Source organism: Microtus ochrogaster, chromosome 5 (genome assembly GCF_000317375.1).
Source record: "Microtus ochrogaster isolate Prairie Vole_2 chromosome 5, MicOch1.0, whole genome shotgun sequence".
Classification (NCBI taxonomy): Eukaryota; Metazoa; Chordata; class Mammalia; order Rodentia; family Cricetidae; genus Microtus; species Microtus ochrogaster.
The window spans coordinates 65,653,832-65,670,033 of record NC_022012.1 but is presented as its reverse complement, the minus strand read 5'-3'; the positions used below and the strand labels follow the sequence as shown (position 1 = coordinate 65,670,033).

Sequence of the window (16,202 nt, the reverse complement as noted above, 5' to 3'; positions counted from 1 at the left end):
GTTTGATTCATTTGAAAATGAAGTCAGACTACAATGTTTTAATGTTTTCCCCTATCCGACCCCAGTCCCGAGTCTTTCAAGAGCTGTTCTCCATTTTTCTTTCTTCCTGCTCCAATTTTACCTCCTCTCACCAGGGCCTCTTTCCTAACAAGGATGAAGAATCCTGCTACTGGTGTTGGAAGATACCCACGTGTAAGGAAACAGAAGCAGGCCATTTCAGAACCATGAACCTGCCACCACTTGAGCTAAAGAAGCAGCCATCTTGAGAAGCATTCTGCAGAGAAAAAGAATGGAGGAAGAGAAAGAGAGTAGAAATCTCCATTTTGAAACTGTCCTTCTTTACCTCTAGGCTGCAGCATTTTCTTTGAAGTGGCATTTGATTTTTATGACTTAAAAGTCTTTCTTTTTTTCTTTTTCACTTTCTGACTCTGTCCTTGCACCTTCAACACGCGGACAACAACTTTTCCCTCAGGGAAAGCAGGCTTGATCCTGACTCAGATGCACGTAGCACCAGTGGAACCACCATAGACCCGCTGGCATGCTTCTCTGTTTTAGACAATCTCATTGAGACTTTTGGTCTTATAGCAGGAACCCCCTGAAGTATGGCCTGCCACAGGCCACACATAGATTTTGGTGCTTTTCCTACCTACTTGGTATAAAGGTAAAGACTCCTATTACCAGGAGTTCGGGACAGGCTAGTTTCTGAAAGCCTGTGTTGTAGGAGAGCCTATGATGGTGTGTTAAATGGTGAGAACACTTCCGAGAGCCTCTAAGCAGCATGCCTGGGAAGGAACAAGCTGTAACATTTCTTCAATTCTCCTTCAGACAAGGCTGGTGCTTGGGGAGTAAGGCACAGTGAACCACTGAACTGCTCCTGATGCAGTCAGGGAGACCGACAACAGGTGTCCAAAGAAGGGCCCTCCAAAGGGTGTCATTCTAATTAAAATCGGAGAAGTGTCCCATACTGTCTTATCCACAATTATTTACTCACGCGGTTTTGTTTGGCTGTGGCTGGGTCCCATGGAAGGTAGATTCAGATACTATGATATCTGTTAGAGATGATTTGGTGAGAACATGGTAGTCTGATGTCAGCCTTGTACTGCTGCATCTCCAGAACCCACAATAGTATACATCCCTGAGCTGCCTTTCTCACAGCTAAGACTGGATCTGTAGAGATCATGCAGCCAGCCACCTATGCCAAGCAGGGCTCCTCCAGGAGGTAGCCTTCTGCCTGTGGCTCCCTGCAGCTCTATCCAACAGGTCCTTCTTGTGTTTGGTATCAGGCTCCTCAAACGTAAGCTCTCTTCCTCCCCCTGCCTGCTGCCTTTCCAGATGTTAGAACTACCTAATGGGCTTTTGTTGCCTATACCTGATCCCTTCCACTTATCACCGAGACACTCCTCCTGGCCACCTCATGGCAAACTAGTGGAGTGCCATGCATGCTTTTTATATGATTGTTTTCTTTACACTCATGACAAAAATTACCCAAACTTTATCAAACTACCAAAACGTTAGATGCTAGGGACTTGACTGAGATATGTGACCCCTTCCAGCCTTCTCCCTCTTCGTATTTTCTCTCTCCTGGTTCCTTTCCCAGAGGCTCTCAGAATCTTCACAGTGACAAAGCGGAACCAAGCTTGGCATATCCTTTCTGGTAGCACTGAGAGAGTCTAAAGAGCCGAGTGAAAACCAGAATGTGGAATTGTTAGCTCTCTGATCTAGTTTCAGGAAGTGTGTGCTGCTTTTCATCAATTCCAGGGGAAGCAGGGAAGGGTGGGTATAGCTTAGCTGGAACAGATAAGGGGTGCGAGAAGAGCACGTGAAAAACAACATATACAGCCATCAAGGAGCCATGTCTTCCTACTTTTGAAGTTGGATTGGCTCTGAGTTTTCCAGGACAGCAACGTGTGTGATGAAGAAGAATGACAGCCACACTGCCTGGTATCTGGAAAGATGTCAGTTGTTTTCAGAAAAGATAAAATAAGCAAATATTTCTGAAAGAATACTCTCTGAGTTTTTGTGTATTTTTTTCCTAAAAGGAAATAAGCATTCAGGCAGAGACAAATCTCTCTCTCTCTCTTTCTCTCTCCCCCTTCTCTCCTACACACACACACACACACACACACACACACACACACACACACACACACACACACAGAGGCAGTGGGGAAAGCATGCTGATCACATATGAGGACTGATTTCTAGCATGTGCCCCAGTGTTAGGGAGACAGGAACAGGCAGGTGCCTGGCCTTGCTGGCCAGTCAGTCTCATGGAGTCAGCAAGTTCTGGACTCAGAGAAGGAATTTATCTCAGAAAATAAAGTGGAGAGCACTGGATATCAACATTTGACCTCCATGCAGTATAGCACACATGTACATACACATACACACATGTAAATATTAAATGTATACCCCCACACATAAATTTATATATAACACATATAATAAAAATATGAGTGAAGAACTCTGTTGCTGTCACAGTGAAAAAGATCCATGTCCCAACATGAGTTATGGGGTCAAGGGGTTTATGATATGATGGGCACTGCGGCAGGTGGGGGTACCCACATCCAGTATCATGACAGTATGCCACATCGCATCTTCACAATCAAACTAGAATACAGCTTACATGATTTTTGAAGTTTACCCTCTTATTTAACTTTCTGCAAGTTTTTAGTAAACAAAGAAATAGCTTTTATAGGCTAGTGAGGAACTGAGTTGTTATAGATAATCTATGAACTTCCTATGGATATTCCCTAATGCTCTGACATTAGAAATGGGAGCCATTATCACATATTTATGGACATAATTTAATACACACTGAGATGGTTAGATTTAATTTCCAATTGGCACATCTCTAAGTCGACAACAAAATAGCATCTGAGAAGGTTTAAAGTATTATCTCAATTCCTTGATTGATGTGGGAAGACCTGCTCACTGTGGGCAGCGTCATTCCTTAGACTGGCCATCCTGGACTGAATAAAACGGAGAAAGTCTTCTAAGCGCTAATGTGTCTGCACCCGGGGTCTCTGCCTTGCTGGGGATGCAATGTGAGGGACCAGATGTTAGTTCCTGCTGCTGTGACTTCCCCACAGTGATGAACTGTAACCCAGAACTATGAGTTCAAATAAACCCTTTTCTCCCATAAGTTGCTTTTTTTCAAGATATTTCATCATAGCCACAGGTGAAAGCTAAGATATATACATAACAAATACATATTCAACATTTTTGTTGGGGAAAATTAAATGTTATAAATATTGACACACACACACACATTTACAAGAAGTTTAAGCCTGAAGCCTCAGTTTAAAGCAGCTAGCATGTAACTGTATATAATTAAAGAAATCAGTTGCAGAAATGTGAATATTGTAAAACAATGGCCTATAAAAACCTATGTTTTAAAAAAACTCAAAATCTATATAGAATTTTTGCTTCTCTTTATATTGTAGAAAAATGCATTAAACCTTTAACATATTAACACCTAACACATGTTCATAGGTATATAAACCTTTACATACATGTATATAGTTTCATAAGCAATGTCTTCATCTTATTTCAAACATTACACTTAAAAATCCAACCATCCCTGCACATATGCTCATATGCCCATATGGATGGGGGAAATCTCACAAGGCCTCACCCCTCCATGAAGAAATATAGGCAGATAATGGCTACTGAGAGATGGAGAATCTAGGGATGAGTCCTCCGATAGGTCACCCAATCCTCAGTGGCCATGCCTAAGCCCAAATCCACATGAGCGACATTAAGTGAACTTAATAATTGAGTCCATGGGAAGAGTAGTGAATTTTGAGAGGGAAGTGGTGGGCACAGGAAGAGTTGCCGGGGGGGGGGGGTGAAAAATGATATAAATACAGCACTCGTGCATGAACGTCTCAAAAATTTAAATTAAAAATATTTTACAGCGGAAAAGTCTAATATGTTTGTTACAGAACATTTGTGATCATGTTCTATAAAGCAACTTTGAGACTATTGCAGGATAAATCATTAGTACTGTTATGTACATTTTTGAGATACACGCCTCATCTAGAATTAATGAAGTATAATGTTTTGCAAGGCACACAGCTAAATGAAAAAGAGAAAAATACAAGCTGCAAGGTGACCCGGAACAGTGATGGAGCACATGGACTTTCAAATTCAATTATTTGGGTTTAAATATTGACTTTGCCATTTTCTCCATTAAGGGAAACCTCAGGTACTTAATACATCGATGTCCTCACTTGTAAAATGAATGTCAGAATAGTACTTACCCCCCAGGCCACTGTGAGGGTTGAACCAGTCATAAATGAAGCAATTCTAACAGTTCAGGACAAGGCAACATTTACTTGGTACTTACTTACTCACATGTGGAATGACGTGACTTACGTTAAAATCTGGAATTACGACAATGACAAAGTACTGACATTACAGGAAGAGATATGAAGGCACATGCACAGGGGAAGTACAGGGAACACATGTAGAGAGATGCCCATGTGAAATTTGGGGCTTCAAAGAGACAATCCTTATTTGGATATTTGTTATGTTTATGATTAAGTGTTAAACACTTGCTAGCTCATTCATGCAATCCTTTGTTGTATGAAAAATAATGGTTGTATTCATTGGGCTATGGATATGCAAAAATATTCATGCATAGGCAACATGCAAAAAAGCAGAATAAAAAGCTGGTCAGATGCCAGCAGTGTACGATGGCATGGCTGTGTTTATGAACGAAATGATGATGTTAGGATCTACAGTGGTGTGGTAATATCAATCTTCTCCTTCTTGCATATGTCCACATGAAATTACACACAAATATAGTCAGGTATATTATTAATTAAAAAACTTCATTAAAAAGGAGCAGATGGTTAAAGGCAAAGCTACTACTGTTATTAAAAAAAAAACAACCCACAAGGCTGGCCATACCACCACCATCATCATGCAAACACCTTGCCTTCAAAAGTCTACATTGGGAAGACAGCCAAGTGCTACTGGTGTGTGGGATGAATTAGAGAGATTCAGATGTACTTACCCACCAAACACCTGGAGTGCGGAGAATTTGGAAGCATCCAAATCATTGCCCCTTACTATGCGAGCCTTAAATGAATCACAAGAAAAACAAAACAAACAGATGTTTAGCATAGTACAGCTACACGTGGCAGACTGGGGGACACAGGCTGACTGCACTACACGGGGAGCATCTAGGATGATGGGGAGCACCTATGATGACGAATGCTAAGCAGGGTCAGCTCCAAGTCAAAGCTGTGTTTTGTGGGGGGCGGTTTTGAGATTAGCTGCATTTAAACAAAAGCATCATGTTCCAAGTACTCTTTGCCCTTAACACTTGACAGGTTGCGGGGGAGACCATGAATCAGCCAGGAAGGTCTGGACTTAGCCAGACCTGAGAACAGATGCCATGTTTGACCGTAGCAGACCCCTGGGTTGGCGAGTATAAGCTAAATAGCGCAGCTGGCAAGGTGTAACCCCTCCATAAATGCGACACACTGGGGGACACTTAAAAGGACAAAGAATGGAAAGCCAGGGAGACATGCATTTTCCACAACTCAGCAGAGAAACCAAAACAAGGCCAACAGGTCACAAACGAATAGGTACAAAAGACAAGATCCGTCAGGAGAGAAGAAAAAAAGTGTGATTAAAACCTTTTCATCCACAGAGCTGCTGTCTGGAAGAGAATCGGGAGAAGAAGGGATACATGTTAGATGGAGTTTTCCAGAAACTATTGAACACACACATGAACTGAGTCATCGAAACTATTAAAAACTCTAAAGGAACCATTCCAAGGCTGAACCCCAAGGGAATGAGGGACCATAGATCTCATAATGCAAATTGCTAGACTTCTGAGAACACTTAAGAAGCAACAGTGTGAATTCTAGGTTTAATAAAAGGAAATGTGTTTTACAAAGAAGCTGAGGAATCGGAGGGCCCGGGGTTCAACTGAGACTCCGCCACTTACTACATGTGTTGGACTAGCTACCCAGCTCTCTAGAGTCTGAACCCAAATCTGAATGAGGTCACACGTTGCCTCTTGTTCACAATACTGCTGAGAGGCTAAATACTTGGCAAAATTCAAGCTATATTCTAGCAGTTGTATTAAGGAATAATGACTACAGGGATTAATTTTATCAGAGTATTCATCCGAGCTTTCTGACATCATGAAACTTGAGTTAAATTAAAAAGAGTCTCTCTTATACTTATCAAGACTGGTGTCTGCAAAGATGAAATGACTGTGGATCATTATGGCAGTATGTGGCTGATGGAAGCTCAGATCCAGGGCCTCTGGCCCTCCACACAATGCTTTGGAGACTCAGAGTTCTAGGTGAAGCACACAAAGCAACCAGGCTGGTGCATCTACAACCTTTTAGTGCAACTTAGGACAAATAAGGGCCTGATATATTCCAGTTCAGCTGATCATGGCACCAAGTCCTGTGAGCTCTCAGGGGTGTTTATTGAGTTGCTGTTTTCACAGTCCAGTCTGAATCTTCCATAGGATATGGTCATCTGGGCCTTACAAGGAATATTACTCTTAGATTTATGCACTTTTGCTTGAAGAATAAAGCTGGAAGGGTGTCTCTACACAGACTGGCAGGGACTAGAGCTGGAGTTACATTGTTGCTCACTCAGTCCACCCCCACTTTTAAATACAGACAAACCTCAGTAAGACAATGTCCCTAAAGTCACGTGGCTTAACAACCATCATTTCTCATGACAGTCTGACATTTGTTCATATTTTGACTCATTAAGTATGGTATGGATTGATGGCTATAACTAAATATTTTACATAGATTTTATAGTGTCTCAGGATTGCCTATAAAGATAAAATTAAGTATTTTAATAAGTAATAAAATATGAAACTTATTGTGCCATAAATATTTTTAGAAGCTGTGTAAATGTAGCAAATAAATTTAAGTATTATTTAAAAAGAATAATATCCTATTCAAATTACTTCCATCCCACAGATGACTCCAAAGTGTGGAATGACTAATGTCATGTGACATATGAATGGGTCATACATCTGTGAGTCAGACAATCTGCCCAGGACTTTAGGGAGAACTAAAGGTTGTCTGCCCAAAGTTCCTAATAATTCTTAGAAACCACTTTAAAATAGGGCTGGACTGTGTCTTGCTTAAGTTTAATGCTACTGACATCATTTATTTATACATTAGCCCACCTCCATCATCAAGCACAAAAGTAAAAAAGTTCTTACTCTCAGTTTAGCTTATCTATAGATGTCCTGACCAATAGATATCCAAATATGTAAATAAATAATGCCAGTATTAGAAGCTGAGGTACAAAATTGTTTGTATTTTTCAGGATTTATCATTTTATAGCTACCTAAACAAAGTAAAACAAAATCACTGAGAAACTGCAATCATTAATAAAAGAACAAAGAAATCAACTCTCTGGTCATTTAAAAGTTATTATCTACATAATACCAAGAATTGCCTTTGAAAAACAAATTAAAAGATCAGATTTAAATAGTTGATATTTTGAGTGAATAATTGATATTAGATGTTTCCTATTGATATATGTTTCCCAAGTCAACTAGGCAGCTGAATGAGTCACCCTCCAAGGTCATTGCTACTATGCTGCTGGTAATCTTGTCCACTCACTGTGCATTCATTCATTCATTCACTCATTCAACACATATTTCCTATTAATTGACCCCTTTTATTCTTTTTGAAGCCTTTCCTACTTTTCTATTACATTTCCTTGCCATGAAACCTCTCTAACATGCAGATGTAACTGGTTCCCCCACATTTTACAACCCACCAGTAATATCCAGTCGACCTGTGAGATTCATCCCACGTTACTGCAGTTTTCTGACTCCTTTGTCTCCTACAATTAATCTCCAGACATTCAGCACACAAGTCCCACTGCATGTATAGTCTTTGAAATTTTTGCTTCCTCCTTCCTCAAACCTCCACACTTTCTCCTCATCCAGATTACAGCTTGGTGTTCTTGCAAACCTGTCTGAAGTCAGTTCTGTGCTCTGGAAACTTTTTATTCACCCAGGGTACAAATGCAGGTATTTGAGAGCCTTCTGATGTGGGGCCTAGCAACCACATCCGGGCCCCTCAGTAGGAGCAACAAAGCTTTTAATTGCTGCGTCATTTCTCTAGTCCCCATCTTTGACATTTTAAAAGGAAAATTCAGGTGATCTATGAAATTATTAAAAATGTATCAAACCTGAAATGGTATGATCATGGAAAAAATAATAGGTGAGAAGATAAAGGAGACACCAAAAACCAACATAATCTGATATAGAAGAAGTAATGACTAAGAAGGGACTCTTTTTTATGAAAGAAGTATTTTTTCACAAGAATCATGAGCAGGTGAAGAGTGTTCAACAATGCATTATGTGTCTGAAATATTTATTTTATCGTTATACATATTCCACAAAGTTCATGTCCATTAAAGAATTAAATATAAAACAATTAAAGGAAGAAAATTAGATACAAAGAAAAATTAGATATTAAAAACTGAGATAAAGACAATTCACAAATTAAAATGCCACAATGGTAATTAAGTGTGAAAATTATCCAGTTTATTAAAACTATGCCTAATGATGATTACAAATTAACATGAAATAGAATAGAGATTAATTTTAATATCACTAAAATTAATTTCCAAGGATATTGAGAATATCAGTTAGACAGTAGCATACATAATTGATGAGAGTAAAAGTATACAAAATTATGATTAACTTTTTGTCAACTTATTTGTGATGCTTGGACAGGGTATTCTAGTTTGGAATATTGATGCTGAGGAAATCTTTGTTGTGGATGAGCTAGTCTGCCCAGATGCTTCTATGAAGTTCTGAGCACAAGGATGTTGGGATGTGAAAACTGGGTCATAGGAGTATGATTTATTCAGATGGAGAAGAGACTTAAACTTGTTCTTATCAAAAAACAAAAAAAAATGTGGTGACACAGACACACAGAGACCTCATAAAACCAAAGGTAGCGTTGTGGGGACACATCTCATGTAAGCATTAGAACCTCTGAGAGGCAGAGGGTCCTCTGTTAGCATCTGTAGAGGATACAGGTCCCTATCAGGATCTTGACCTCAGGTTGCCTGTCTTCAGAGCTTGGAGACAATCAATGCCAGATATTTTTGACAATTTTCATTTGTAGTGCAATGGGATGATAAATCTCAGTAAGTCATATGTTTTCAAATATTAAAACATAACTTGTGTAGAGATCAAGTAAACAACTGCTACTTGCAACAAATGATAGGGAAAGTACACATAATGCAGTATCAAGGTATAGGTTGAAAATTGTACTCTATGACATAGATGAAAAATATAACCACTAATATCACTGCATTTAGATAGTATATAAATTGTAGGGAATGTTTGTGGCATATGAAATAACAGTAAATCATTCTGACAAGGTAACAACTATATTAAAGGAAAAGTTATACACAGAGAGACTCTGAAGAAACATCACCATACTAACAATCAATATTCTAACAATAGAATATATTTTCTGTTCTTTTTGTACTTTCTTTGTTGTGCTAATTTGGTGATGATACTGCTGCAAACTGTAAAGTGACAAAATGAGTGCATATTCTCCATGAGTGAACACAGAATGTTTCAACAAACAAATATTAACATATGTAAATATTGAAGTTTTGATTGAAGCTGCATGATCCAATTCATGAAGTCAGAAATCAGTGACAGGAAGAGCTCTAGAGAATTTACAAATATATGGAAATTAAATAACATGTTCCTGAGCAACTGGTGGGTCAATGAATAAATCATACAGGAAATCTTAAAACACCTCAAGGCGAAAAAGGAAGATGCTATACATCAATACACACAGAATGCAGAGAAAACCATAGAAGAACCATTTATAGGGATAAATGGCCATGTTAAGAAAAAAGAAAGCCCCAGAATGGGCTAATTTTACATTTTAAAGAAGTAGAAAATAAAATTAATCTCATAGTTATCAGAAAAAGTATTAATACTAAGTGATAGAGCAGGAAAAAATGAATCAGACTAGGGAGAAGACAGAAAAATACGTAAAATTAAGAGTTGTATTTTTGAAAGTAGAAACAAAACTAACAAAATGAAAGCACAAATTATACCATAAGAGCAAAATAAATATGAAGAAAGCAAAAAGCTATGTTACTTCAGAGGAACATAATATCTCTCCAACAGCAGGTAACAAACATCTAAAGGATAAAATATGTGATATCTAAAATAATTATAAAAATGCCAATGAGATTTAATGAAATCAGACAACCATTTAATGATTAATGCAATATGAACAAGCAATTAGTCAAGAGAGATTTTTGAGAGAGAACCACACAGAAACTTAGAAACAAGGTGCTCAGTAAGTTAAATGTACAGTGTGTTGTATGTATGTATGTATGTATGTATGTATGTATGTATGCATGTACATATGTATGTAGGTATTTGAAAGCACCAAAACCAAACTGAATATAGAGAAGAGGGAATATTCAAATTTGAAGAGTCCTTTTTAGTAGCAGCAGTAGACAAAATAAAAAGCTGAATAAAGACATAAAATGTGGACTATCTAAGAAGTTTGAGACATGATCAAATGAACAAATATCTATTTTTTTGACTCCCTAAAAAGAGGAAAAACAAAGTTGAGGAAATATAAAACTACTTAATGTAATTAAAGAAAAGTAATCATTTCGTCGTTCTTGGAGAAGTATAGGTATATATGTACAGAGGCCAATAGGACCAATAAGTGCTTGGCTAGAAAGACGTCACCACGGAATCTTACATTCAAATTGTCAGAGAAAGAAAGACTTCTAAAATCAGCATGAGAAAAGCTCCAGACTCCCTTTAAGCGACTCTGCAGTAGACTACCATGCCTTTACCATCGGAAGAGAAAGGAACAAAACCCCTTGAGTCCTGAATCAAATTAACTACAACCCAAGGATGCTACATGGAACAAGGACATCCTTCAATCACAACCCATACACGGGGTTCTACAGGATGAGTAGAGACAAGGGGTATTTAAGATGACTGCAATCTTAGAGAAGTATACAAAGGATGCATGATTAAACAAATTTATGTAGATATAAGTCTCTGTTCCACCTGGTCCCACAGCCATTCAGTCTCAAATAAACACACAGAGGTTTATATTAATTATAAACTATTTGATATATTTTTAGGCTTATTTCTTACTATCTCTTACAACTTAAACTAACCCATAATTCTTATCTATGTTTAGCCATGTGGCTTGGTACCATTTCTCAGTAAGGCATTCTCATTTTGCTTCCTCTGCTTCTAGATTATGTCTGCATCTCTGCCTTTCCTCTCCCATGAATTCTAATATGGTTGCCTCACCTCTACTTCTTGCCTAACTACTGGCCAACCAGCATTTTATTAAACCAATATGGATAACAAATCTTTACAGTGTATAAGAGCTTTATCCCACAGAAATTCATGAATAAAACAGTACAAAATCAGCACACACAATGCATTGATTTTTCTACATATACATATGATAAATTGAAATTTGCTGAGAAACCATGAAAATCATCCCACTGACAATAGTTACAAAAGCATAATACATTAAATAACAAATACAACGAACAAAACCTACAAAACACTCATGAACAAGATAGAAGAATACATCAAGATGTGGAAAGACCTCCCATGTTCAGGGTCCAGAAAAATTTATTTGAAGTGTCTATATATGATCTGAAGATTCAAAACATCATTATAAATTATACTAAAATATCAGTCAGGATCTTTATATAACTAAAGCAAAGAAAAGACACAGAGGAATTGGAATAGCCAAGCCAATTTTGACAAAGAATATCAAAGCTAAAAGCCTCAAAGTATTTGATTTCAAAGCATTGGCACCAGAACATGACACTGGCAGGAAATAGCACAGGCCAGCACAACACAACACACCAGAAGGAACAGAAAGAAAACCACCCTTCTGCAGCTGATTGACTCCCAAACAAGTTGCCAAGAACATACATCACAGGTGGACTGACAGCCTCTTCAAGAAATGTTGCTGGGAAATAGAGATTCCCAGAGTCGGTAACACTGAACTTGCCTCCTTAACCTCTCCTTCTGCATAAAGTTCAGGACTCATAAGAAACCTAAGTAAGAATCAAAATTTGAAGCCACTAGAAGACACCATGAGAGAAACACTTCAAGGCACTTGTACAAATAATAATTTTTCTGGCAGTACCCCAGAAACACAGGTAATAAAAACAGACTTTTAAAAAGACGAAAGTAAGTTTCTATTGGTAATTTCTCTATACAAATAGAAAACCAAAAGCAAACCAAAGCCATAGTAACAAACTAATTTTTTTAGCTTTTTCTTTAATGTGATAAAAATGCATTTATTAGAATTCTACTGTAACGAGTGTTTCTCTGCCCCAGCAGTTCCCAAATAATGACATGAAGACTTCTTATTAGTTATGAAAGCTCCACCTTTAGCTTAGGCTTGTTTCTAACTAGCTCCTATAACTTAAATTAACCCATATTTTTATTAATCTATGTTCTAATATGTGATTTATTTTTACCTCTACACCATTTTGTGTGTCTGACTTATTCTGCACCTTACTAGCTTCTCTGCCTCTCTTCTTCCCAGAGACCTTTCCGTGCCCAGAAGTCTTGCCTATAACTCTGTCCTAGCCATATATGGGCAATTTAGCTCTTTATTAAACCAATCAGAAGGCACCTTGGCAAAGACACATCTTCACTGTGTACAAAAAGATTATTTCACAGTCTATCATGAATAAATTAGTACACTTTATATCAAGAACAACTATTACTGTTACCATTTCTAAAACATAGAAACTGAATATGTTCTAAAGCTCTTACTAAAGTAATGAGAAAAAAGTAATCGGTAATGATGCGGAAAATCACATTGTTTTGTTTAGAGACTAGTTGTGAAATATGTTAAGTAATTGCTAAATAATATCGGCTATGTGAGAAGTCCAAAATAGCTGCTAAGCTATTAAAATGGACAATAATACTATACAATATGGGGCTGGAGAGATGGCTCAGTGGTTAAGAGCATTGCCTGCTCTTCCAAAGGTCAATTCCCAGCAACCACATGGTGGCTCACAACCATCTGTAAAGAGGTCTGGCGCCCTCTTTTGGCCTTCAGGCATACAGACAGAATATTGTATACATAATAAATAAATAAATTAATTAATATTTAAAAAAATAATACTATACAATAATACAAGAATTTTGTAAAATTAACATAAAAGTTCAATATTATGCCTATATTTTATTTGTTTTTATCATTAAATTAAAATGTGTAATACATTGACTGTCTCTCTGTGGTGTGTGTGTGCATGTGTACGTATGCACACACGTGTGGTGCATGCATGTGAGGAAAGGGATACATGTGGAAGCTACAGGTTGACAAAGGGTATCTGAATTCACTCTCCACCTTAGGCTTGATCATTTTTTAATTTTTATTTTATGTCCGTGAGTGTTTTTCCTGCATATGTACAAGTGTACCATATGCATGCAGTGCCCACAGTCACCAGAAGAAGGCAATGGATCTCCTGGAACCAGAGTTTCACAGTTATGAGCTGCCATGTGGGTGTTGGGAACTGAACCTGGGTCCTCTGAAGGACAGCCAGTTCTCTTAACCACCGAGCCATTTCTACAGTCCCAATCTACCTTTTTTTTTTTTTTTTTTTTTTGGTTTTTCGAGACAGGGTTTCTCTGTAACTTTGGAGCCTGTCCTGGAACTCCCTTGGTAGACCAGGCTGGCCTCGAACTCACAGAGATCCTCCTGCCTCTGCCTCCCGAGTGCTGGGATTACAGGCGTGTGCCACCATCGCCCGGCTCTACCTTATTTTTTTTTAAGACAGAGCTTTTCATTGAATCTGAAACTTGTCAATTTGGCTAGATGGCTAGCCACTGAACTCTACCAATCATCCTGCCTCTGCCCCCCACTGTTAAGATTATAGTCATGTGTCATCACTCTGAGCTTCTCTGTGGTTGCTGGGGATCCAAACTGAGGTCCACCTGTGTGGATGGTAAATGTTTCTCCTGCTGAGTCATCTTCTCACTCTGTAATTAAATTCTCAATCATTTGATTAGGAAAAACAACTGAAGAAAATCTACTCACAAAAACATACAACCAATATAGTACACCTAGAACAACAACAATAAAAAAACCTACTCAAATAAGCAGAAGATGTTTCCCAGGAAAAATATAAAGTTCTTTTAATAACACTAACATAATGAATTGTTCATATTATTTTATAAGTAAGGAACATAGAAACCTACTACCTTCCTTTCTTATCCATGCAGTAATATTTTAAGAGGCTGGTTGCTCGTCCCGGCTGCCCAGAACCGAAATAACCACACAGAAACTATATTAATTAAATCACTGCTTGGCCCATTAGCTCTAGCTTCTTATTGGCTAACTCTTACATCTATAGTAATCTGTGTATTGCTACATGGCTGTGGCTTACTGGTAAGTTCCAGTGTCTGTCTCTGGTAGGGCTATATGGTTTCTCTCTGACTCTGCCTTCTTTCTTTCAGCATTCAGTATAGTTTTCCCCGCCTAGCTCTACTCTGCCCTATCACAGGCTCAAGACAGTTATTTTATTAACCAATGGTACTGATAGCATACGGATCGGAATCCCACATCACAGTAAGCACAGAGTCTGAGACATAACAACACAATAAAGAAATCTATGGTTGCTTTCTGACCCAACATTTGGAGTCTCCATGTGTGTAATCCCAGTTTTCTGCATGTATTTGTAATAGTTCCTTCCTACCATGATTCCACCCACTGCTGAGTTCAAGGTGATCTTGTTTCAAGTCAAGAATCTCAAGAGATTTTCATTTTAATGTGGACACATGGGAGAAGAGAAAGGCAAATTTGGGTATGTCACTGCCCACCTGTTCAACTTATAGCCAGGGTTAGTCCTAAGCAGAAAGATGTAGTCTCTAGAAGAAGAAATTTGTGGCTCACCAAGTCTTTGTCCTTCATATGTAAAGATGAGCTTGAAGGTAAATTTTTCTTTTTGTAGGTTCTACTCCACTCCTGTGGCCCTGCGTTTAAAGCAATGGATTTCCACCTAAGTGACTTCAGTGTAAGAAAATGACATGCTGATGGCAGTTCTCTTATTCATGGCACCCTGGCCACAAAATCTGAAGCAAAAGAGCTATCACAGTCTCTGTATATTAAAGATTAAAAAATAAAGGTAGAGTCAGTGTGGAGTGTGCATGTGAGTGTCGTGCTTGCAGTACTCAGAAGAGGATGTTGGATCCCTGGAGCTAAAGTAATTGGTGGTTATGAGCTACCTGGTCTGAGTGCTTGAAACACACTTAGGTCCTCTGCAAAAGTAGTGTGTGTTCTTAACCTCTGAGCTATCTCTAGCCATTCAAAGATGGTTTTTAAATGCTCCTTCTGAACAGCTGGCATTCCTGTTTTCAGTTATGAGGAAGAACAGCATCACTTTCATGTTCACTGTTCACAATGAAGTATAGTACTTCTTTATTACCCCAAGGAATACTCTCCCTCAAAATTTCCTATTAGCCGAAACTCCCCATCTTGTGATGACAGAGACCTCTCTCATCATTGATCTATGAGTTATGGAAAAATATTGAGCCAAAACACATGGCAGCATTCTGCAACCACTAACTACAGTGATGTAATTTCAGAAAGTTGGTTACTGAGCAAATTGTATTGCCCAGGCTGTGGTGAGGAGGCATCAGAGGGTGAGTCAGAGTCTGTTAGGCTACTGCTTACACCACGTCTTTCTGGGTTTCTAAATACGACTTTGTTGACAAAAATAGTGTCTCTCTTAAAAAGGAGACTGCAATCATTGTATTTAGGTAATAAAATGAAGTTAGCTATTTGAATAGACAGGTCTCATGGGTTTTCTACACTTAACTCATTTAATGTTCATGGCATTCCCAGAACTGTGGGAAGATGTAATAGAAGATCTGTGGGCGCTGATAATTTCTATCATCTATCACATTCAACTATAAGAACAGGATGATGCGCCTCCCAATATCAACACAGAAATGAAAGAATAAGTCCAATTTGTCAGCAGGACAATTCTGGTGTCAAGTCACAGGAAGAAGAAGATGGAATTTGTTCTTTCAAAAATGTTAGCATTGTACCCTGTGTTGGTTAGAAGAATAAAATTCCCCACGAACGGGCAGGGATGGCAGTCGGGCTGTTTAACCAGAGCTGCCATATTCTGGGAAG

The 16,202-nt window shown here is 38.3% G+C and overlaps 1 protein-coding gene and 1 pseudogene across 3 annotated transcripts in view; both read right to left on the bottom strand.

Annotated features, from left to right (window-relative positions):
• Positions 1-16,202, bottom strand: part of Unc13c (unc-13 homolog C) — a 462,492-nt gene that overhangs the window by 342,115 nt on the left and 104,175 nt on the right. For all 3 annotated transcript variants that reach the window (XM_013346384.2, XM_026778986.1, XM_005347631.3), the window contains exons 3-4: positions 5,652-5,674; positions 5,024-5,088 (exon numbers count right to left, since the gene is read on the bottom strand). In XM_013346384.2, coding sequence (XP_013201838.1) covers positions 5,024-5,088; positions 5,652-5,674 — 88 coding nt within the window. The remainder of the gene's footprint in view (positions 1-5,023; positions 5,089-5,651; positions 5,675-16,202) is intronic.
• Positions 384-780, bottom strand: LOC106143778 (annotated as a pseudogene).